Source organism: Aethina tumida, chromosome 1 (assembly GCF_024364675.1).
Source record: "Aethina tumida isolate Nest 87 chromosome 1, icAetTumi1.1, whole genome shotgun sequence".
In the NCBI taxonomy this organism is placed as follows: Eukaryota; Metazoa; Arthropoda; class Insecta; order Coleoptera; family Nitidulidae; genus Aethina; species Aethina tumida.
The window spans coordinates 37,819,628-37,839,849 of NC_065435.1; the positions used below are offsets into that span (position 1 = coordinate 37,819,628).

Genomic DNA, 20,222 nt, shown 5'->3' on the forward strand with positions numbered 1-20,222 from the left:
TGTTATATATAATGCAACTAAACACATTAATTAACATATGATTTAGTTGGAAAAAGTATGAAAAAATTGGAAATGAAAATGTTAGGAATAAAATTTATTGATTAAGTATCTTATCACAAGTTAAAAATTAAACAGCAAGTTAAAGAAGAGAAGTGCAACAACAGTGTACCCTGTAGCACGTGTAGCACAGTCAATTATAGATCTTATGTAATATATTGCCGCTTCTTGTGTGAATCGTGGAGTTAAGGGCGCAACTTTCCAACTATCCAGCGTACATAGTTGGCAACATTCGTATAGACTCCCGGCCAATTCTCCATACCACACGGTGTGGGACCGAACGATACCACGCCAATGGAGAACCAATTGATGCTTCCTTCATTGGCCTCTAAACTCATCAACGGTCCACCACTGTCACCTCTACACGAGTCCTTTCCCTTGATGCCTCCAGCGCATATTTGATTTTGGGGTGACAGGTTCACGTTGGCTTTGCGATAAGTGGACGTGCAATCTTGCGGACTTCGTACAGGAACCTAGAAACAAACTGTTCTTTACCACTGATACTAAATAAAATGATTAGTCCATGTCTATAGTTGTTGAAATGGTGTCCATATTTTATCCAGCTTCAATGCTTCTTCTTTTCTGTTGTTCAAGTTGTTGCCGTGGAATCCATAAACACGGAAACACCTTCAACAACAGATAAGAAGAAACATTGAAGATAAATATAGATATGGATATGGAACATATGTGACAACGGTCACGAAAGCCTGAACCTTTATAAAATGATTGTTACCATTAATTTAAGCTTTATGTTGCTTTCGGAACGATTTTCAGTCTTGCCCCAACCAGCAACATAGACATTTTTCGATGTGTAATCCTTAGATAATTCGGCAGCAGTCGTCGGAAGGCAAATCGGCCTCACATATTCTGAAACGTGATTAATTATATGTTTATTAATTAAAAGGATCTTTATTTGATTGATCAAATCAAGTCATTACCAGAGTAAACAGCCGGCTTGACCAACCTCAGTAGGGCAATGTCGTTCTCTTGATTAACGTCGTATGGGTCATAGGCCTCATGAGGTATCCTTTCTTCCACCGCAATATTTTGCGGCTCCGGAGCGCAATCTCTGTAGTTGCCCACTTTGTAATCTATACAATCTATGTCGGTGTCTGTGTTGTATTCTCCTAACCGTACGCTAATTCTAAAACGATTTATTATTACTCATTATTGATCAGGGGGACATTAAAAAATAATTCGTTGTCTTCGTCCTTACAGTTTCCAGTCTTTTGGTAAATCTTTCCCAATGACGCAGTGAGCAGCAGTGAGAACGTATTTTTCGTTGATGAGGACGCCACCGCAGTAGAACCCTCGGACTTTCGATGCTAAATCATCGTCATCATCATCATCATCATCATCATCATCATCATCATCATCAATTAGTCAAATATTCTTACTACATGGCATATACTTACGTCTTTCGTATTCGACGAGCACCATCCAGGGAAACTCGTCCAAGTCGGCGCTCTCCCCTCCGAAAATTCTGTTCTGAGTGTCCACTCCACATTGAGTTTTTGTAGGTAACAATGGTGAATTGATTACATCTAAAATTATGGTTTAATGTGGTTATTTAATTTTTTTTGGACTTTAATGAGTCGATAAGTATTTTACAATTATCCATCGGCAAGACAATTAACAGTTTTTAATTTCAGCAGACAATTACAATTAAAACATAATTACACAACGGCTACGCTAAGGGTAAGAAAAAATGACTTTCAGCCGATATATAAGTTGAGTTGAGTTGAGTTGAGTTGAGTTGAGTTGAGTTGTTGGTTGACTGGTTGGTTGATTGGTCCAATTATGTCTCGAGTATCAAAAGTGTACGAGTCGTCGATGAAGATGCTCCTGGCGACCGGACTTTGGCCGCAACAAGACGCGACGTTTCTGGACAACTCCAAAGCCTTTTTAAGCTACAGTAACTTCTTTTTAATGATGACGTTGTTGGGCATCGAGTTGTACGACTCCAGGACGAGTATCGTTCGAATGTCCGAGATACTGTTCGTGTTCAGCACCTTCACCGCTTACTGCGTTAAAATGTTCTCGTTCCGATACAAGAAGACGGCTTTCCTGAACTTAATCGACTCGATGCAGGAACTGGACAATTATCCGAAAGGTTTTGAGCTGGAAAGTCACATGATCGGGGCGGAGAACGTCCAAAGGCGACTGGCCACCACCTACAGGTGGATATGTGCTTCCTGCATGTCTTGTTTCGCTTTGTTCCCGCTCCTGGACGAGGACAAGACGTTTCCCTTGCCGTTCCCCTATTTCCACGACGGTCTCATGCGGATCGTGGTTTACGTGTTCATGATCAGTGGATTGGGAACGTGCGCCTGGAATAATTCCTGTCTCGATCTGTTGCCGACCAGTTTTATGGCAATTGCGGCCGCCTCGTTGGACATCCTCAACGATCAACTGGCCAACACTCGTTCGTCAAATGTTGATGAGCGAAAGGTTATTGAACATTTGTTGTATTGCGCCGAACGATACGACAAAATTATCAAGTGAGTCAATCAATCAACATGTATGGTAATAATAACATCAGTGAACACAAACAATTATTTATGTTCGAAAGTATCACGATTTTATTTTTTATTTTATTTATCCATTTATTTTAGATACCCGTATCTATAGTTGTTCGGGTTTATTGGGCGACGTTTCTTGGAATTATTTCCTAACGTTTCGTTCTTCAGCAAAACCTCACCAACAATAGATACATCCCCTACACTCATAAACATCACAGATCATCATCATCATCATTTGACATCTGAAGAAATCCGAGGATTACAAAAACAAGATGAGCCTGATAAGCTATCGAGAGCTGGCTAAAGATCTAACACAAAGAAAGTTAAGGCCAATCTACTAATAAAAAAATCATCCATACCAGCGGATATCCAAAAACAATTAGTCTGTCCAAAATACATAATAAGGATAATGTACCACTCCGACCCACCGTTAGTACTCCTGGGTCACCAACATATGACGTAGCTAAGTATCATATCAGATTGCTCCAACCTCATGTTGGAAACACCCCAACCTCTTGGTGTAGAAGGTGGACTGGTCAGTTTGACGTAGGGTCACTTTTCTCTAAAGTTCCTGTCAATGATTCCTTAAACAAGATATCACAAATATTCCCTCCACATATAGTGGATCAGTGCACGTACGGAAAAGTGCCTTACTGAAGGCTATTTCGTTTGGAACAACAAACTGGTAAAGCTTTTCTTCCATAGACATGTAAAGTTACCGATAGAATTGGAAAAATCTTATTAAAACATAACACCATACTGTTTTTATACCAACAAGAAAGATTCAATGCAGTCTCAGATCTGCCAAAGATAGGAGAGACCATCAAACAGCTTCTGGGATACACCGCATATCATACTCTTGCGGAAAAGAGTATGATATGCGGTACCACAAAACGTACAAATAGGGACTAGGACTAAGGAGCACAAACGAAACTGCATCTTAGGACAATCAGACAAGTCTGCTGTAGCTAAACGTGCACTCTTATGAGGAAATCATAAGATAAAATTCCAAGATACACAATGCCTCGACAACCGGACGTCATAAGAGAATGATTAGGGAAGCAATTGAAATCCCTAAACACGAAAACGGATAAAATATGAACAGCAGTGATAGGAATCAAATCAGACCTCTGAAGATACTAACCACTCGTGCTGGCGAAACGTCAGGAATGAATTCAATTCAACAAACGTCCACCAATAAACCCGAAACAATTATTACTAAAGCCTCAACCTTTACATTTTTAGATACGTTAAGCAAATCGAACAAGTATTCACAGTCGGCTTCTTGGCCCAATTTTTGGGAAGCACTTTTGTTATTTGCAACACCGGATTCCATCTTCTATTGGTGACATTGGACAAATAAAAAGGCGTAACAAGTTTTCTTATTCATTTTCGTTATATTATAGATTCCATGGGTTTCGATGCAATTCCTCACTTTACTGTTGTATTTTGCTGCAATGATGACTGAGTTGACGATGATATGTTGGTTTGGGAACGAAGTCATACTGAAGGTAAAATCGACAATAAAATTTTTCAAAAATAATTATTACAATTATTATTTCAGAGTTTAAAAGTGTGTGATTCTTGTTACATGTTACACTGGTACAATTATGGCCATAAAGTTGGAAAGATTCTATTCATTATTATGGAAAGATCCAAACGACCATTATCTATAAGTACTTATAAATTTTCCACTTTATCTTTGACCGCCTTTACATCAGTGAGTAAAAAAAATACTATAAATATTTTTACACCTCCATTCTTTTTATAATCAGAAATTGGTTTTTAATTGAAAAAAGAAATACAATTGAAATTGAATTTTTTTTATTACATTATAAATTGTATTAAGAATTACATTTAATTCAATTTCAATTTCCTTGCATTGTGTATTATATTTATTTATTTATTTATTTATTTATTTATTGTTTTAGTATATGATAATTTAATATAATAGAAAAAATAATGTTTTAGATAATGCATTGGTCCTATTCATACTTTACCTTGTTGAGGAAACTTTATAGAAAATACTGAATACCCAGAATATCCAACCTACACCGTCATCATTCAGAATGAATTTTAATATAATTATTTATGTGCACCTGTTTTTAATAAAAATATACAAACTTGTTGTACGTTGTATTTTTATTTCTCAGAACTAAAATATTAGTTAATTTTGTGCACCGTTTTGTTTACACGATAACATTATAATAACTTATTAACAATGCAAATTATGAATATTTGTGAATGTTGTACTACATATACATATGTACATATGTGTATATAAATTATAATATATTATATACATAGTACAACTTACTTATTAAAATTGATTGTGTCGAAAATTTAGTTTATGTGTGAGTGTGAAGAGATTAAGATTAATTTAATGGATGGGGTTTTCCCCCTGTTAACTTTCCTGTTGTGAAACAGGATGGTGATTTAATCACAGTATGAAAAGGACACATGGACAATAAATGAACAGGTTAAAAGATCAGTGCATCAATGTTTTGCCTTGGCCCAACCTTACACATGTTAATATAAATATGTGAGATTAAATTAAACCTTACTTATTTCAATGAAAGTAAGTCAATGATATAAAAACATTTTATGGTACAAGAAAATATGAATTAGTAGAGTGAGTAGTAAAATAATTTGGTCATCAAGTAGAGTAATACTTTAAAAAGTACTTTTTCGATAGAACAAGCGTGTAAATGAATGAATGAAACAATGAAATGTAATGAAAGTGGAAAACACGTCGTTTCACACGTCACGTGTACGGTGACTGATGGGTTTTTCTCAGTGTTCTCAGGGTTAATTATTGGGAAAACTGGGTAGACACTTACTCTCGTTTTGACCGGAGGACGTGGTCTGAGCGGGCCTTGGAGTAGTGGAGGGTTCCCGTTCCAGAGGACAACAAACTTTGGGCAGGTGGCCGTTGAAGCCGCACTGCGATCTCCTGAGATAGTCGGCGTCGCCGGAAGCGATGGGCCGTTTCTGCAGTATGGAATAGAGGGGTGTGCAGTCGGTGATCACGACGCAGTTTCCTGGTCGTCCCCTCGGCGTCGAGCACCCTTCGTAGTTCTCTGCAAGCAAAGGGACAGCACGTGAGATGTCAGTGGGCAATGTCACCGTCGCATCATCTAATTATCTAGCGTGATGCGATGGCAACATCATACTGATTGTGATCTCCTTGCAGAACATTTCGTTGTGGCAACCGACCTTGATTTTTATACGTACTGTGACCGTAATATTTATGTATAATGTTTATAATTAATGGTGCTAATTATAGAAAAACTGTTTAATTGCGTCAAAGGAAGGAAGAAATTCCCACATTCTCGACTGATTTAGTTGCTTCCGCACTCTTTCTTTACTTTGTTCGAATCAGCAGGATTTTAATTAAACCTTTTACAACAAAATTAACAGTAACAGTCGACTTGCAATTTTAGAACCGGTTTTAAATCAGCAAACTTTTATATATAAAATAAAAGGTTTATGTAAAACAAAACAGCTAGTCTTATTAATTAATTCTACGAAATTGCTACGAACTGCTAATTTTTAAAACAAACACCACCTACAGCACCAACATACCATTGGCAAAGACTGGATTTTCTATTTGTTTACTGAAAAAGTGAACAACAAACAACAAGTTTAAGAGATAATAAGATAATTGAGTAAAAACTAGTTATTAAATTTAAATGTTTCTTTAATATAATTACTTCCAAAAAATTGATTTCTAATCTCATTCAAATGACAAAACTTATCAACATGCAACAAATGTTACAAACGATTCATTATTAATATTAATATTAATATTTGTTAACTTATTTAAATATAACTGTGTACTAAGTGTATGTGTAGCCTATAGTGTAAAATTATTAAAAAAAATGTAAAAATGATCAACAAATTAATCATAATAACAGAGTAAACATAAATATTATTAATATATTAATGAAAATCATATTTTATTGTGAGACCAAAACTTGACAAGCCTGTTTTGTTTATTATAAAATCTACCTAGACTTATTAAACAATTTTATATAATTAATAATATATATATATATATGTTTCCCCACAAATTTTTAATAATTTTTAATAATCTTAATTATTGTTGTTATTATAAACTAATAAGATTTAGAAAAAATAGCAATAAATTGATAAAAAAAGATGAACAAACACGTTTCTTCCAATAGCCAAGGTTAAAAATTTATTGAAATACTCCGTGCACAATTAAAAATAATTACGATGAACAAAAGAAAAGGTATGCAGATTCGAAAATTAAGGTAAAGTGAAGTAAAGTACTCGGTACTCACGTCCATTAACGAACAGTGATAGTCCAAAACAGCACACCAGAACAGAAAACAAACTTGTTGTGACCATGATTTTTAATTGAATGAAAATATCGAATAACAGATATAAGTGGGGAATATATTAAGTTGATACCGGATGACCCATACCGACCGAGACCTCTACCTCTCTAACATGTAGACATGATCGTCGACGCAAAGAGTATCGGCAAGTAAACGAGCCCGATTCTGGCCCACCTTGGAAATTCCACCGTCTGCCGATCTACCGAGAAATCGACGATGTTGGTTGGTGTTGCTGCACCAAATTATTTGTCTGTCGCTGGGAAAAACATCGGATCGAACGTTCGAATCAACATCGACGTCATTCCGATTTAATTGATTACATCCAATTCACGTTCGTTATTTATTTATTTAGTTTTTCATGATTTTCTTCAGTATTTCTGCGTGTTTCTTCTTAATTTTTGGCTTAAACCCCAACATTTGCGACAATAAAAAAATTCTAAATTAAGGATACGTTTATTTCAAATATGTTTAAGCAAAATAAATTCAAACTTAGAAAGAAGAAACGGAATGATCGGATTCATTTTATACGCTCATATTGTAAAATATTTATAATAATTTATTATATTTGGTGAGATATACGCAACGGCGCCATCTATTCATTCTATTTTTAAACTTATATGGGTGAGGTATATATAACAGCGCCACCTGTTTATGTTTTTTTAGACGTTTACTAATTATGGTAATTCTACTCATGTTAATAACAGAGAACGGCAAGGTAGATATCATATTGTAACTACTTGACGCTAGAGTTCCACAAAAAACAAAAATTTCAATTTCAAAAAATTTGGTTTGAATATAGTTTAATTATTTACCATTTCATCGTGATGTTAATCAAACAAAAATATTATTTGTTTAAAATTGACATGTGACAATGTGTCATTTTCACAAAATTATTTCCCAAATTTATCATTTTAAGAGTTTTACCTTTTCTTTCTCTCCGTTCTCATATTGTTCCTGTTCTTCTTCAACCTCCACATCGTCGAGTGAGTGAGTCTCAGTTGAGTGAATTGGCTCGTTCTATGATTTGATTTTAATCGAATTAACGTTAAATTTATATATTTATTTCTCACCTTAGCTTCTTCGCACCCGTATACCCTCCTCTTCTTCATCGCTTGCCATTATTTTCGCTTGCAAAAGATTTAATCTTGTCATTGAGACTTGCTTCTCCTCACTCTGCTTCTTTTGCCCCACTACCAAATTCATCTTTCATCACGATTTCATTTTATACGTTCAGATTGTAAAATATTTATAACATTTTATTATATTTGATGAAGAATACGTAACGACGCCATCTATTCATACTTTTTTAGACGTAGACTATTAACATAATTGCACTCATGTTAATAACAGAAAATTGCAAGGTATAAACTAAATTATAACTACATAACGCAAGAGTTCCACAAAAAAACAAAGATTTTGATTTCAAAAAATTTGATTTGAATATTGTTTAGTTTCTTAACTTTAAATAAATAATAAACATAATTCAATATTTATAACGTTTGTTTCAACTGTACTAATTAATTAAAATTAAAGAATAAAATTGAAAATATAAAAGTTAAAAAATACTTTATTAATATTATTTCAAAATATAGAAATAATCAAACTAAAGAAGCAAGTGTTTAAAGTAAAACTCTACATAGAGATTCAATTATAACATTGCGACTTTATTTTCAACAAAAACTTAGGTGACGATCAATTTTTTACATGGTGTATTGTTGATAGATAGAATATAAAATATCTCCGAGACCTAAAATCAGGGCAGGATAAAATGTCTGGTCGAATCCTCTTTTAAATCCTTCAGAAAACTAAAATTTTATGCATATAAATATTCCAACATACCACATATCATTTCTTGTATAATATAATAATACTCACAATGATATTGTATATTAATTTTCCAGACAGCACATATTTCAATAGAGAACATTCCACCTAAATATAAAAAAAAAATATATTGACAAGTATCAATGTGTCATTTTTCACAAAATTATTTTCCAAATCATCTTAAAAGTTTTACCTTTTCTTCATCTTCTTTCTCATTTTGTTGCTGATCTTCTTCAACCTCCACATCATCGAATGAGTGAGTCTCAGCTGAATGGACTGGCTCGTCCTATGATTTGATTTTAATCGAACTAACGTTAAATTTATATATTTATTTCTCACCTCAGCTTCTTCACACAATACATTCTCCCGCATACCCTGTTCTTCTTCATCGCTTGCCATTATTTCCGCTTGTAAAAGATTCAATCTGGTCAGTGGGACTTGCTTCACTTCACCCTCCTTCTTTTCCTCCACTGGCAATTCATCATTCATCACGTCTTCAATTGCACCGGAGGCTTCTGGATCGGCGAGTTCCTGCCGCTCCAGTTGTTGCTCCTGGTTAATAATTTCATCAAGTTGTTCCTGCTGTTCCTGCTGTTCCTGCTGTTCCTGCTGTCGTTGTTGTTGTTGTTGTTGTTGTTGTTGTTGTTGCTGTTGTTGTTGTTGTTGCGATTCCACGTCCGGGAATTCAAAATTAAAATCAGCCGACTTAAAGTCCTATATTGTGAAGCAAAATTATTATAAATAACGTCAACCATGATGTATGTCATAATCACCTCGGATCCTTCATCGGAGCTCATTTTGTTGTTGGGGTCGGTTTCGGCCTTAGGGAAATCATTGGCGCAGACCTGAACCCCGGCCTGATGTACGTGCTTAAACTGGAAACAATATTTTATTTCTAAAACAATACGTTGAACGTCGGACAATACCTTTGGCAGCTTGGACGGTTTTGACATTGCCTTTGAAGGTGACGGAACGACCGCGGGGGCTCCTGCCACATCTTTTTTCTGAAAATTCAATCATTTTGCTTATCTGCTACGCCTCTGTTAAGTTTTTACTGTTACCTTTGATTCGCGTTTCAATTTGGGAGTGGAATTCGATTTTTTATTGACCATCTTGATGGAAGTACTAGTGGTGGTGGTGGTACTGGGAGTAGTAGACCGCTTCTTAGGGTTTCGCTTCGAAATAGGAATTCTACTTGGAAAATGCATATTCAAATCGGAAGACATAACATATATATTCAAAACATTATATAATTAATATATGAGTATATAAAGAACGATAGTAGCAGCACCTTAATAAAAAATATCAAAAAATATTATTAGGTTTTCGTTTAATTAATGAATTAAATCAGTACTTACTTGTATGTAATTATTTACAATATGAAAATCGAGTTTAGAATTCAAAGAATATTAAAAAAATTCAATGAAAATTACGGAGTAAAAAGTACATCCGTTTACTAAACGACGATTGAAATGTGAATGAATTCATTTATAGCAACACGATGCTATATTACTTTTTTCGACTGTCTTTTGTTATTTTGCAGTATTTTGTTTCTGTTGTTTTAGTTAACTGGATTATAGATTACAAAATTTAAAAACAAAACGATAACTATGAACAATTATTTTTTAAAATTCGAATGTTTGAATTAAATTCTAATAGTTTTCAGCTCCATCTATTCATAACTTGCTCAAGAATAAAATGAATCTGGCATGTAGTTTACCCAGCGAAAATTTGTGATGGACAAGCGTGTCTGCTATTGGTCCAAAACAAAATGACGTAGTGTGAAGTTGCCAGACTTTATGTACTATTTTTCCCTTTTCATCTTTTACATTAAACACAGCTTGTTCTTTTTACCTCTATACAAAAATTAATCAATTGGTTTCAATTCGTTCTCTTTTGAATGAATGTGATTTCAATTTAAAATAGGCTGAAACCGATTAAATTACTTTTTTTATATTGAACATATGCTATTATGCAACTACGTGTACAGGTTTTGTCTGCCTGTCAATATATAAAATAAATATAATTTTTAATTTTCGTCAATCTAATATTAATTTATATTTGAAAAAAGAGAAAGATGAGTTGTAAATGAAACGTATTTAAGGCTCAACAATTTTAGCTCAATAAACTCTACAGTACCACCGATTTTGGATATAAAAACTGATACTATTATTGTTTATAAATATTTGAATATATTCGAACCTTCAGGAAAAACCAACCCTTTGAATCCCAGATCACCCTCACCCTCACCCCCACAAGCGAGAAAGAATCAACCCAAACCTACTATACAGTAGGAAAAGCGTTTGACCCGTCTGAATTTGGAGAGAGGCATCATGCATAAGAGAGACATTAGAAGTCTGTCCCATAGTGGGAGATTTACTGTCTCTTTCAGGATTCAGATAGTTCAAACTCTTTTCGTAGTGTATACATGTACACTTCTACTGTATACTATGGTACCATAGTATACAGTAGGAAACGCGTTTGACCCGTCTGAATTTAGAGAGAGACAACCTGCATGACAGAGACAGTAGAAGTCTATTCCATAGTGGGAGACTTACTGTCTCTATCGTACATGATGTCTCTTTCAGGATTCAGATAGATCAAACTCTTTTCATACTGTATGTAATATATGCTAACTATACAATATATAACTCAACGTTATTCTGTGTCTTACTTATACACATACATAGACATATAGAATATTTATACAATTTATATACGGATCTTACTAAGTGACAAAACCCATTTGCATGCCTATATTCTTATAAATAACCGGAGGGTGATCCCGAATTATAGGACAGTTGTTGTGGCCTGCTACAGACGAATAATATAGTAAAATATCAGAAATATTTATTCTCAAAATTTCATTGAAAAAATGCTATTATTAAATGATTAATATTAACGAATAAAATATATTGTCTCTTTGTTCATTTCACCCTATATAATGAACATCACCAACTCCTAATTAAGCAAATCTGAAACATCAACAACATATCCATCAGTCAGAAGTAAAAAAAATTATTACTTTGTTACATACTATGCTTACTTGGTAAGTAATATCAAAATAAGAAAGTAAAAAGTTTTTTTTCCATCAATGACATCGAGAAAACAAAATAAAAATTACCTGATTACCTAATTATCATGATCATTTGATTAAATTTCTAATTACCAATTCAATAAAAAAGGAATTATAAATGAAACTACGAAAAATAGTGGCAGAAATATGTCATAGGTGTTCTTTTATCAATATTAAGATAAGTAGAGCAATTTTCTACTTATGCATCAACTGTTCCTTTAACATGTATAATTTATTCAAATGGGCACATTGTAATAGACCTTACACATTCGTATGTGTTCAACACTAAGGCGGAAATACAGCACTCAATGTGGTTGAATAATTTCGTTTGATTCAGGTGTGTTGGGGGTTTGCACAACACGAATATATGAGTGAGACCCAGAATATTGTCTGACACTGGTCTGATGGTTGTGGGTGAGGGACTGGTCTGACTTGGAGCCTCACGTCGTTGGTTTGACTTGGGATCCAAGTGGATGGCGTCGCTTGGGGTTGGAGAGGTGCTCGTTTCCAGGCGAGGTGTTAAGTTGGTTTAACTAAGGGAGTTGCCAGACAGCATCAGGCATATTAAATTAATCTAGATTGATTCAATTGGTTTGATACGTTCAAATTGTTATACCAAACTGAACGACGTATATGCGCATATAGAAGATGATTATGAAGATGTGTTATCGATTGATTGATCGATTTCTGATGCACCAATATGAAAACACAGATTTGCTGAAATAATCAATAAATCAGTATCCTAACCGTCCTACGGGATTCCTTGATAATTGCACGCACTATCGGGCTTCTCTGAAATCTAAACTAATCTAATTTATCCGCATTGCTTCTTCTCTGTCTGTGTCTTAAACTAATTTTTATTATTGAAAATTTATCTCTGAATCTGAATGATCTCAAACATATGTGATTTAGAATGTTATTTGTTTGTATACCGATCGAAAATCGTTTGATCCGACTGCAATTTGAGAGAGATATCAAGCACGACAGAGACAGTAAGTCTGCAAGTTTGCCACGTAGTGAGACACCTTTACTGACTCATATAAAATGTCTCTCTCAAAACTCAATGGATTCAAAAAAATTTTTATTTTTTTCATTTTATACGTATAACTTTCACCCATCATTAAGGTAATATAAAAATAAACAATATAAAATATAATAATAGTCTATTTTGTAACTTACAGTAAATAATTTTGTTTGTTGTTTTTCGACGTTTTTTCCCTTCCCAATTAAACCTTAAAATGAAACAAAATAAATTAATAATATTATAATTTCAATAATTTAGTAATATATTATATTACATAATAAATAATTTGTTGAAGGTGGAAGATAAAAATAAATTTAGTAAAATAGAATAGTAGTAAATATCATTACGATTGTCTTAAACTATTTTTGAAACATGCAAAATTTTGAAAAAATAATGTGAGGGAAATAGACGGTTATATTTTAGTATAATAGGCAATGTTGCAATGAATCACAGATAAAACTCAGAACGTAAAATTTTAAACAGTAGTTTTGTCTTAGCTTAAAAGAGGTTGTTGTGTGGTGTCGCCACTGTCTTCGTATTTATTTCAATTTGGATCTAACAATTTTTTCTGTTTTTATTAATAAAATTAATATTGATAATAATCTCATACAGAACACAACAGAACAATAAAAATATTTCTCATTTTTAAGATAAAATCAAAAACATACTTGGAAAGAGTTCTACTCAAGAGTTGTGTACTGGTTCTGTTTGAACATAAACATAACCTAAATTTATCATCAGCATTATAACCTTATTCTCCGTAAACAATAAAGTAAAATAATGGGCACCAGAAACAAGGAACTTTTATCTAAAATAGGCTTGAGACTTGATGGAAGACGGGCAGACGAAGTGAGGCGTGTGAGATGCAAAATGGGGGTGTTCTCCGAGCCTGATGGAAGTGCCTACATTGAACAAGGTCTGACGAAAGTATTGGCGGCTGTTTATGGCCCTCATCAGGTAAGATTAAAACGATGATTCGATCATCGATATAGTCGTTTAATTGATTAGCGTAACATGAACAGGTGAGAGGACAGAGACTGAAGGCACAACGTGACGGTGCCATAATCAATTGTCAGTTCAGCATGGCCGTATTCTCAACGAACGACAGGAAACGTCGTCCGCGCGGTGACCGAAAATCAACGGAACTCTCCATGCACCTACAACAGGCGGTGGCGGCTGGCGTCAAGACCCAACTCTACCCTTGGTGCCAGATTGATGTGTTCGTGGAAGTCCTGCATGCCGACGGTGGAGTGTATTCGGCTTGTGTGAACGCCGCAACGCTGGCGTTGGTCGACGCCGGCATTCCAATGAGGGAGTACGTCTGTGCGTGTACGGCCAGTTTGGGCAATGACGACGTCCCCATGGTGGACATTTCCCACCAGGAGGAAGTACTTGGGGGACCCACATTGACCGTGGTCGCCTTGCCGATTTCAGGGAAAATTGTGCTGCTGGAAATGTCGCAGAGGTTCCACTTAGATCATCTGTCCAAAGTGCTGGAGAAGGCTTTGCAAGGTTGCAAAGATATAAAGAAAATTTTAGATGAGGCAGTCAGGCAAAATGTACGAAATTTAGGGGCGTCAATGTGTGGATGGACCCCACAATACTAATTTTCTTTGTAACGTTGATTTATTATAATAAACCGCTTTATAAAATTTTGTCAATATCTTTACTACTATACAAATTTCAGTCTATTTATTTTTTACCAATAATACCAATTCGTCAGTAACTTATTTATTTTATATAGTCCATTTAAGTTTTATCATTTTATTCAAAAATTTAAATTTAGTTATAAAAAAATACATAAATATCCATCACATGTCGGTGCTAAAAAAAAAAAAATAAACAATTTCTATTAATACAACAGACTTTCCCCAAATCCATGGTTTAAATTAAAAAACTAAAACTAATTAACTAATTTTTAATCCTCTATAAACTTATTAGAGCTAGAAAATAAAAAATCAATGTGAACATAAACTTTTTTTGGGTTAACGAGTTAAATTCTAAGAAAATATTAAATCTAAGAAAAATAAAGTTATGGGTTAACAGGGTCTTTCTAAGGGAAAGAAAGTAAATTAATAGAAACATAGTTGTATTTAAAATTTGTTTGTATATTAAAAAAATTGACAATAAATCATTATATATAACATATTATTGAGTTCGACAATATTGGCGATATTTTGATAGAAATATCATTTTTTCCCATGTACTAATACTCTTGAACGAAGTACAAATTTTAATAGAGGTCAATATTATTACAGATTATACCCCGGGACACTATTGCCTGCCACACACCAACAGAGTAAGGCACCAGAAATGTTTATTTTACAAAAAAATTCTCAAAATTACATTGGAAAAAATGCTATTTTTAAATGATGAAAAAAGTGTGGTGGCACCGATAATGTTGTTGTGGAACGAGTCGAGTCGTCGGACCTGCAAACAAATTCAAATTCAACTCAACTGCTACTGCTTTGCTTATTGTCGAATATGAACGTGAATATGAAAATGCATTTCTATATACATATATATTACTAAAAACTTAAGTATACCCAGATGGAGTTGAAAATTAATTATATTAAGTAGAAAAATAATTTTCAATTCTATTTGTTGAAAAAATTAGTTTACCAAAAATTTCGACCGACCACGAATGTTTTTCTAAAATGTAGACAGAGACACAAACAATTTTATTTTATAATACTTTCAGTATTTATTTTTTTATAACATTTTAATGTAGTAAACTAATATTTCGACAATCAATCATCAGATGATTTGGCATAAAGAGTGAAATGAACGAAAAATCCTCCAGTCAACTCGATCCAGGTCTATGTGTGTCGTGAACAGTCGTATTCCGAAATCCCCTAAAAAATTCAGAACGATAAGGGCAAGGCAAGGAGAAAGTAGGACTGGAGGGGTGTTGTCGTCGTCATCGTAGAGTCGAGGCAGTGGGCGTGGTCGTGAATGGAAGAAAGATGAACGTACCAATTGAATTAATCGCTGCTCGCGTCGGAATCGGTTTCCTCCTCCGCGTTTTGCAGCCACTCAACAAACTGACGCATCTGGTCGACGAACATCATCTTGCCCTTGACGCTGCTGTAATCCTGCTTGTACCACTTGAGAATGGCCTGCTCGCCGACCACGTCCGTCTTATAAAAAAGCATGACGATTTTCTGGAAGGCTCGCATGAACGTCATGTTCGCGTAACAATATTCCTGGACCTTGAGAATGAGACTGAGTTCGGCGCGCGCCTGCTGCGTGAACGCAGCGAACAGGCCGGTGTACTGTTTCAAGTGGCGCACCGCCTGATCGGTGACGAGCTCCTCCTTCTTGGACCACTCCGGTATGTCCATGACCGTCGTCCAAATGATGCAGACGGTCTCGTGCTCCTGGATTTGGTCCTTGGCGGCCAGCTCCTTCATTTCGGCGATGATGTCACGCTGGGCACGGTTCTCGGCCAACGCCTCGGCCAGCATCACCTGCAGCTCCTTCTTGGCCAGCTGCAAGTGCTGATCGTTGTACAGCTTCAGTATCTCCTCCAGCCCGTTCTCCTGGAAGGCGTTCCGGAAGTAGAGCTGCGACTGCTTCGTGTCCGGAACGAAACTGATCAGGTGCGATTCGATGTTGGACCGTTTGATCGCCGAGTGCAGCGAATTGACGCCCTTCTCCTGGCGCCAGCACTTGAACATGTCGATGAGGAAGTCGAGTGCGAGGTGGTCCTTGATCAAGTGCGAGTTGTTCAGCACGAGCACCGCGTTGAACGGGATGCTCGCGTTCGCTATCCACAGCGACACCATCACAGACAATTTTTTCCTTTCGGCGGGGTTGAAATACTTGACGAACATCAATATCTTCTTGATCTCGTCTTGAAATATCTTCTCTAAGTATTTGTAGCGGCGCATCAGCTTGACGAACACCTGTTCCCAACTCTTCATGATGTCCATGTCGATCTCGTCCGGGGCGTTAAAAATACACGCGTCCGTCTTGTGAGGCCCATCCCCCTCTTGTGACAGTGAACCTCCTGGAACTAAATTGACAAATATAATTGACTCTGTTACGTGCCAGCTAACACCAACTTACCCAATATGCCTCCAGCAATAAGGATGTCAAAGAGACACTCTCCATAACGACGGTAGTCTAATTTATTTCCTGCACTGTCCAAAAATCGTGAAATTCCTTCAAAGTCGTTTGAACATTTATCGAGGCCAGAGATTATTGCATCCCTAAACCCTATTGGATCATATCTCTCCTTTTCATCTGTAAAACGACACAATCGAATAATAATTCATCATTCATGAGCAACAGGCTGTTTGTTAGTCTGTAACAACGCACGATAACATTTGGCAGATGGAACAGCTACTAAATGCCAGTACTGGTGTAAATTAATTTATCCCATTGATCGTTACTGACCTACACAAACTGGCCATCGACTAGCCTAGTATGTGTAATTTGTAGGGAACAACAACAACAACAATAACAGCAAAAAGAATAAAATAGTATTAAATAATTATGACTAACATCACCTAAATGACTAATTACTTAATCAGAACGAACACATTAAACATTCCATATGTTATATATCCTCACTCACTATACCATCCCATTCATATCAATGTATGTATGTAATTAGGACATATTTGTGACGGGTTTATTAATTTTAACTGTGATAAGTGTGACTGTGATTCATTCAAATATTCCTTACCTCTTTTTCTGGTCTTGATGCGTTGACCGGATAGGACTGGTTTTTCTACCTTTTGACTCATACAAAAATTTCTGCAAGGGACAAAGCATACAAATTAATATAGTTCAATCAATCAAGAAAGGAAGAAACAAAGAGAGTTAATAAATACGACACAGATAAAAATATCTTCTCACAGTGGGCTAAAAACAACATCCATGTCCATGTGACGTGAAGATATGTTCAAAGACAAAGAGAATAGTTGGCATAGACGTAGACGTGAGTGAACATCAATTGCGTGTTTGACGTGTGCATGCGAAATGGCGAGAAAACAATTTTTGGGGAAAATAACGGGCAAAAAGGAATGCGGAACGGGTCAACGACTGACTGACTGATTGACTGACTGGTTGTTGGTTAGTGGCAGTTAAGACATTTTCCCATCAAAGTAGTCGGTTTTTACGTCAATCAACATTTAAAATAACACAATCGGCCTTCTGCGACGTCAATTCTCATCATTTTGCTGCACACGTTTACGAAATAAACGGCGATTTTGACAAGTTGCACAATAAACTTGCTTACGAACCACCATTACAACGTTAAGTAGGTATTTTTCGCTGAAATTCCTCACCGAAAACGTCAAAAATTGACACGGATACACTCCAAGCCGCTACAGTTAATCGACTCAATAATCTAGGCACAATTAAAACACTTGGAAATAGTACTTACGTTTTTACGGTTTTAAAAAAAGCAGCTTCACACGAGTAAAGATTTTGAGACAGTCGTCAAAAGAAATTCACAACTGCGACTGCGATCAGACGGAAATCGGAATCGATATGGAGACGCGGTCGCGGCAAATTTGAATCAAATCCCGAAAACGGTCCGCCGGTTTTTACCACTAGACGAGCACGAATTTCCAAACAGACACACAAAAAAAAAACACAAACAAATTACACGAAAAAAAAGGACGAAACGTCGTAAGCGACGACGATGAAAAACAAAAATGCACACCGACTGACAAATGGTCACTGACGTTACCACGATACGTTCATGAGTTTCAAGATGGCGTCGTTTCCGCTTACGCGCCGCTCCAAATTTTAAATTCCTTCCCCCATGAATGGACCGTGATGTTTTACTGGTTGTGAATGAACGTGTGTAGAAGTCCTCCTCCTCGTTGTTTCAACGTTATATTTGCTTTACTATTAATTTATTTCATTTTCAAGATGCACCAGTTAGCAATGCAGTAAACTAACTTACCACAGAATAATATATATATATTAAAAACTTCACCATAAGTATGAAATTTCTAATATAAATTTATTAGTATTTGTATTTTTCAGAGAGAATATAAAGAGTCTAAATACTGTGGATGCATATGTCAGAAACAGTGAATACTGTCACCATCAACGTTAGGCAACAAGGTGCACAGGCAGAACTGATTAACTCAGAACCAATGTATTAATGATGCTCAGAATCGAATTAAAATCGACAAAACATCAGTGAAACATTGTTATTATATTCTTTATGAATAATAATTATGTGGTTTTCGTTTAATAAAGAATTATTCATTGATAATTTAGTTTATTCACCAACAAACATACAATATTATTGAAAATAATTTAATATTTAATAGCAACGAATAAAGATTGTCTTCATTAATAATAATTTAAATTGTTCATGCTTAACATAATCAAACATACAACATAATTAAACATATGAGGTTAAAAAAGTGGTTTATTTATTTAAATTTGATTTCCAGCATATATAAGTTATTGTTTCACAATCATAATTTGTTAATAATAATATTGCCGCTTTTATTATAAATAAAATTCATATATATATATAGTGGTAATGGATAATAAAGTATAGTTTTTAAATTAATTAATTGGTTAAATTAAGTGGTTAATCTGTGGGATTTTGAACGACAATCAAATTAAATTCTTTATCTGGGGCGACCATAATTTCATGTTTCTTCGATCTGATGCGTAGAAATGTCAAGTCGTTTGATGGATCCAAGTCACGGACAACACTTCTGGCCTTGTCAGCCAATGAACTTATCAATCCAGCATATTGCACCGTAGTTGTATTGTCCAATGTAGATTTAATTGGGATACCTGTATTGTAATAGAAATATTTAAATTACATCATTTTGACGCAAATACGTACCCTCAGAGTTGACAACAATTGTTCCAACCACTCCCTTGTGGGCCTGGATTCTTTTCATTGTATCTTCGACTTCGTTCGCCTAAAATGTGAAGGAACAACATAATCTCTTTAAAAACATAATAGACCATTTCACTTACCATTTTGCTGCCTTATGATGTATCGTCTCCTATTTATTTTAATGACAAATCGAACTGTTACCAGGTTACTTCTTGTTTATATGCACATAGCATACGTAAACTATATGATAGGATAGAGAAACACAATGTTCTTTTGTTTTTTGTGCGCTTGCGTCAACAATCCAAATTAAATTATGGCTACAAATAAAAAATTTTATTAACAATGATTAATCAAAATGAAAAATCCATTAAACAAACATTACAAAAATATATTTTTTGTGTATGACCAATATTAAACAAATTTAGGATAAAAATTTACAGAAACTGCACATGCGCTTTTCGAACGATGAAACAAAGACAAAACTTGTTCGTGAATATTCCTAATATCCTATATATTAATAAGGATA

General features: G+C 35.1%; 5 protein-coding genes and 1 long non-coding RNA gene across 10 annotated transcripts; 2 read left to right on the forward strand and 4 right to left on the reverse strand.

The window, feature by feature from the left end:
• Window positions 1–79: 79 nt before the first annotated feature.
• Window positions 80–7,058, reverse strand: LOC109599371 (CLIP domain-containing serine protease HP8-like). The gene is made up of 7 exons (XM_020015363.2): window positions 6,887–7,058; window positions 5,420–5,659; window positions 1,473–1,601; window positions 1,274–1,382; window positions 996–1,201; window positions 791–924; window positions 80–530 (listed from the first exon to the last, which is right to left on the reverse strand). The coding sequence occupies exons 1-7, from the start codon at window positions 6,951–6,953 to the stop codon at window positions 243–245; spliced, it is 1,173 nt and encodes a 390-aa protein (XP_019870922.1). The 5' UTR covers window positions 6,954–7,058; the 3' UTR covers window positions 80–242.
• On the forward strand, window positions 2,958–4,904 carry LOC126264626 (uncharacterized). The gene is made up of 3 exons (XR_007547308.1): window positions 2,958–4,090; window positions 4,144–4,299; window positions 4,551–4,904. It is a non-coding gene; the product is annotated as an uncharacterized LOC126264626 (long non-coding RNA).
• Window positions 7,059–8,586: 1,528 nt separating the features above from the next.
• On the reverse strand, window positions 8,587–10,269 carry LOC109599363 (kinesin-related protein 6). 3 transcript variants are annotated; one of them, XM_049970341.1, is made up of 8 exons: window positions 10,126–10,269; window positions 9,829–9,958; window positions 9,694–9,771; window positions 9,541–9,642; window positions 9,107–9,481; window positions 8,961–9,053; window positions 8,819–8,875; window positions 8,587–8,748 (listed from the first exon to the last, which is right to left on the reverse strand). In XM_049970341.1, exons 2-8 carry the CDS (start codon window positions 9,877–9,879, stop codon window positions 8,644–8,646), a joined length of 861 nt encoding a protein of 286 aa, XP_049826298.1. In that variant the 5' UTR covers window positions 9,880–9,958; window positions 10,126–10,269; the 3' UTR covers window positions 8,587–8,643. The 3 variants fall into 3 exon arrangements, with proteins under 3 accessions (XP_049826298.1, XP_049826297.1, XP_019870911.2); XM_049970340.1 differs by having other exon boundaries at window positions 8,587–8,690; window positions 9,829–10,058; window positions 10,126–10,257; XM_020015352.2 differs by having other exon boundaries at window positions 9,829–10,058; window positions 10,126–10,246.
• Window positions 10,270–13,438: 3,169 nt separating this feature from the next.
• On the forward strand, window positions 13,439–14,522 carry LOC109599361 (exosome complex component RRP41). The gene is made up of 2 exons (XM_020015350.2): window positions 13,439–13,824; window positions 13,890–14,522. Exons 1-2 carry the CDS (start codon window positions 13,648–13,650, stop codon window positions 14,472–14,474), a joined length of 762 nt encoding a protein of 253 aa, XP_019870909.1. The 5' UTR covers window positions 13,439–13,647; the 3' UTR covers window positions 14,475–14,522.
• Window positions 14,523–14,954: 432 nt separating this feature from the next.
• On the reverse strand, window positions 14,955–18,516 carry LOC109599376 (protein krasavietz). Of its 3 annotated transcripts, none has more exons than XM_020015370.2 (5): window positions 18,263–18,516; window positions 17,561–17,631; window positions 16,939–17,115; window positions 15,844–16,885; window positions 14,955–15,297 (listed from the first exon to the last, which is right to left on the reverse strand). In XM_020015370.2, exons 2-4 carry the CDS (start codon window positions 17,619–17,621, stop codon window positions 15,852–15,854), a joined length of 1,272 nt encoding a protein of 423 aa, XP_019870929.1. In that variant the 5' UTR covers window positions 17,622–17,631; window positions 18,263–18,516; the 3' UTR covers window positions 14,955–15,297; window positions 15,844–15,851. The 3 variants fall into 3 exon arrangements, with proteins under 3 accessions (XP_019870929.1, XP_019870926.1, XP_019870928.1); XM_020015367.2 differs by lacking the exon at window positions 18,263–18,516 and adding an exon at window positions 17,734–17,911; XM_020015369.2 differs by lacking the exons at window positions 14,955–15,297; window positions 18,263–18,516 and adding exons at window positions 15,547–15,722; window positions 17,734–17,911.
• Window positions 18,517–19,249: 733 nt separating this feature from the next.
• LOC109599356 (dynein light chain roadblock-type 2) lies at window positions 19,250–19,985 on the reverse strand. Its single transcript, XM_020015344.2, has 3 exons — window positions 19,837–19,985; window positions 19,700–19,778; window positions 19,250–19,647 (listed from the first exon to the last, which is right to left on the reverse strand). The coding sequence occupies exons 1-3, from the start codon at window positions 19,837–19,839 to the stop codon at window positions 19,436–19,438; spliced, it is 294 nt and encodes a 97-aa protein (XP_019870903.1). The 5' UTR covers window positions 19,840–19,985; the 3' UTR covers window positions 19,250–19,435.
• Between the last annotated feature and the right edge of the window lie 237 nt (window positions 19,986–20,222).

Coding starts and splice junctions, on each gene's coding strand:
- LOC109599363 (XM_020015352.2), bottom strand. CDS start 9,993: ATGTCTTCCGATTTGAATATGCATTTTCCAAGTAGAATTCCTATTTCG. Junction 9,643..9,693: donor AACCGTCCAAGCTGCCAAAG/GTATTGTCCGAC, acceptor TATTGTTTCCAG/TTTAAGCACGTACATCAGGC. Junction 8,876..8,960: donor AGAAAGAAGATGAAGAAAAG/GTAAAACTTTTA, acceptor TTTTATATTTAG/GTGGAATGTTCTCTATTGAA.
- LOC109599356 (XM_020015344.2), bottom strand. Junction 19,648..19,699: donor AATTGTTGTCAACTCTGAGG/GTACGTATTTGC, acceptor ATTACAATACAG/GTATCCCAATTAAATCTACA.
- LOC109599376 (XM_020015367.2), bottom strand. CDS start 17,762: ATGGACATGGATGTTGTTTTTAGCCCACT. Junction 17,632..17,733: donor GATGTTGTTTTTAGCCCACT/GTGAGAAGATAT, acceptor TGTCCCTTGCAG/AAATTTTTGTATGAGTCAAA. Junction 16,886..16,938: donor TATTGCTGGAGGCATATTGG/GTAAGTTGGTGT, acceptor TTGTCAATTTAG/TTCCAGGAGGTTCACTGTCA.
- LOC109599371 (XM_020015363.2), bottom strand. CDS start 6,953: ATGGTCACAACAAGTTTGTTTTCTGTTCTGGTGTGCTGTTTTGGACTA. Junction 1,383..1,472: donor GCTCGTCGAATACGAAAGAC/GTAAGTATATGC, acceptor ACGATGATTTAG/CATCGAAAGTCCGAGGGTTC. Junction 925..995: donor CAAGCCGGCTGTTTACTCTG/GTAATGACTTGA, acceptor ATCACGTTTCAG/AATATGTGAGGCCGATTTGC.
- LOC109599361 (XM_020015350.2), top strand. CDS start 13,648: ATGGGCACCAGAAACAAGGAACTTTTATCTAAAATAGGCTTGAGACTT. Junction 13,825..13,889: donor CTGTTTATGGCCCTCATCAG/GTAAGATTAAAA, acceptor TAACATGAACAG/GTGAGAGGACAGAGACTGAA.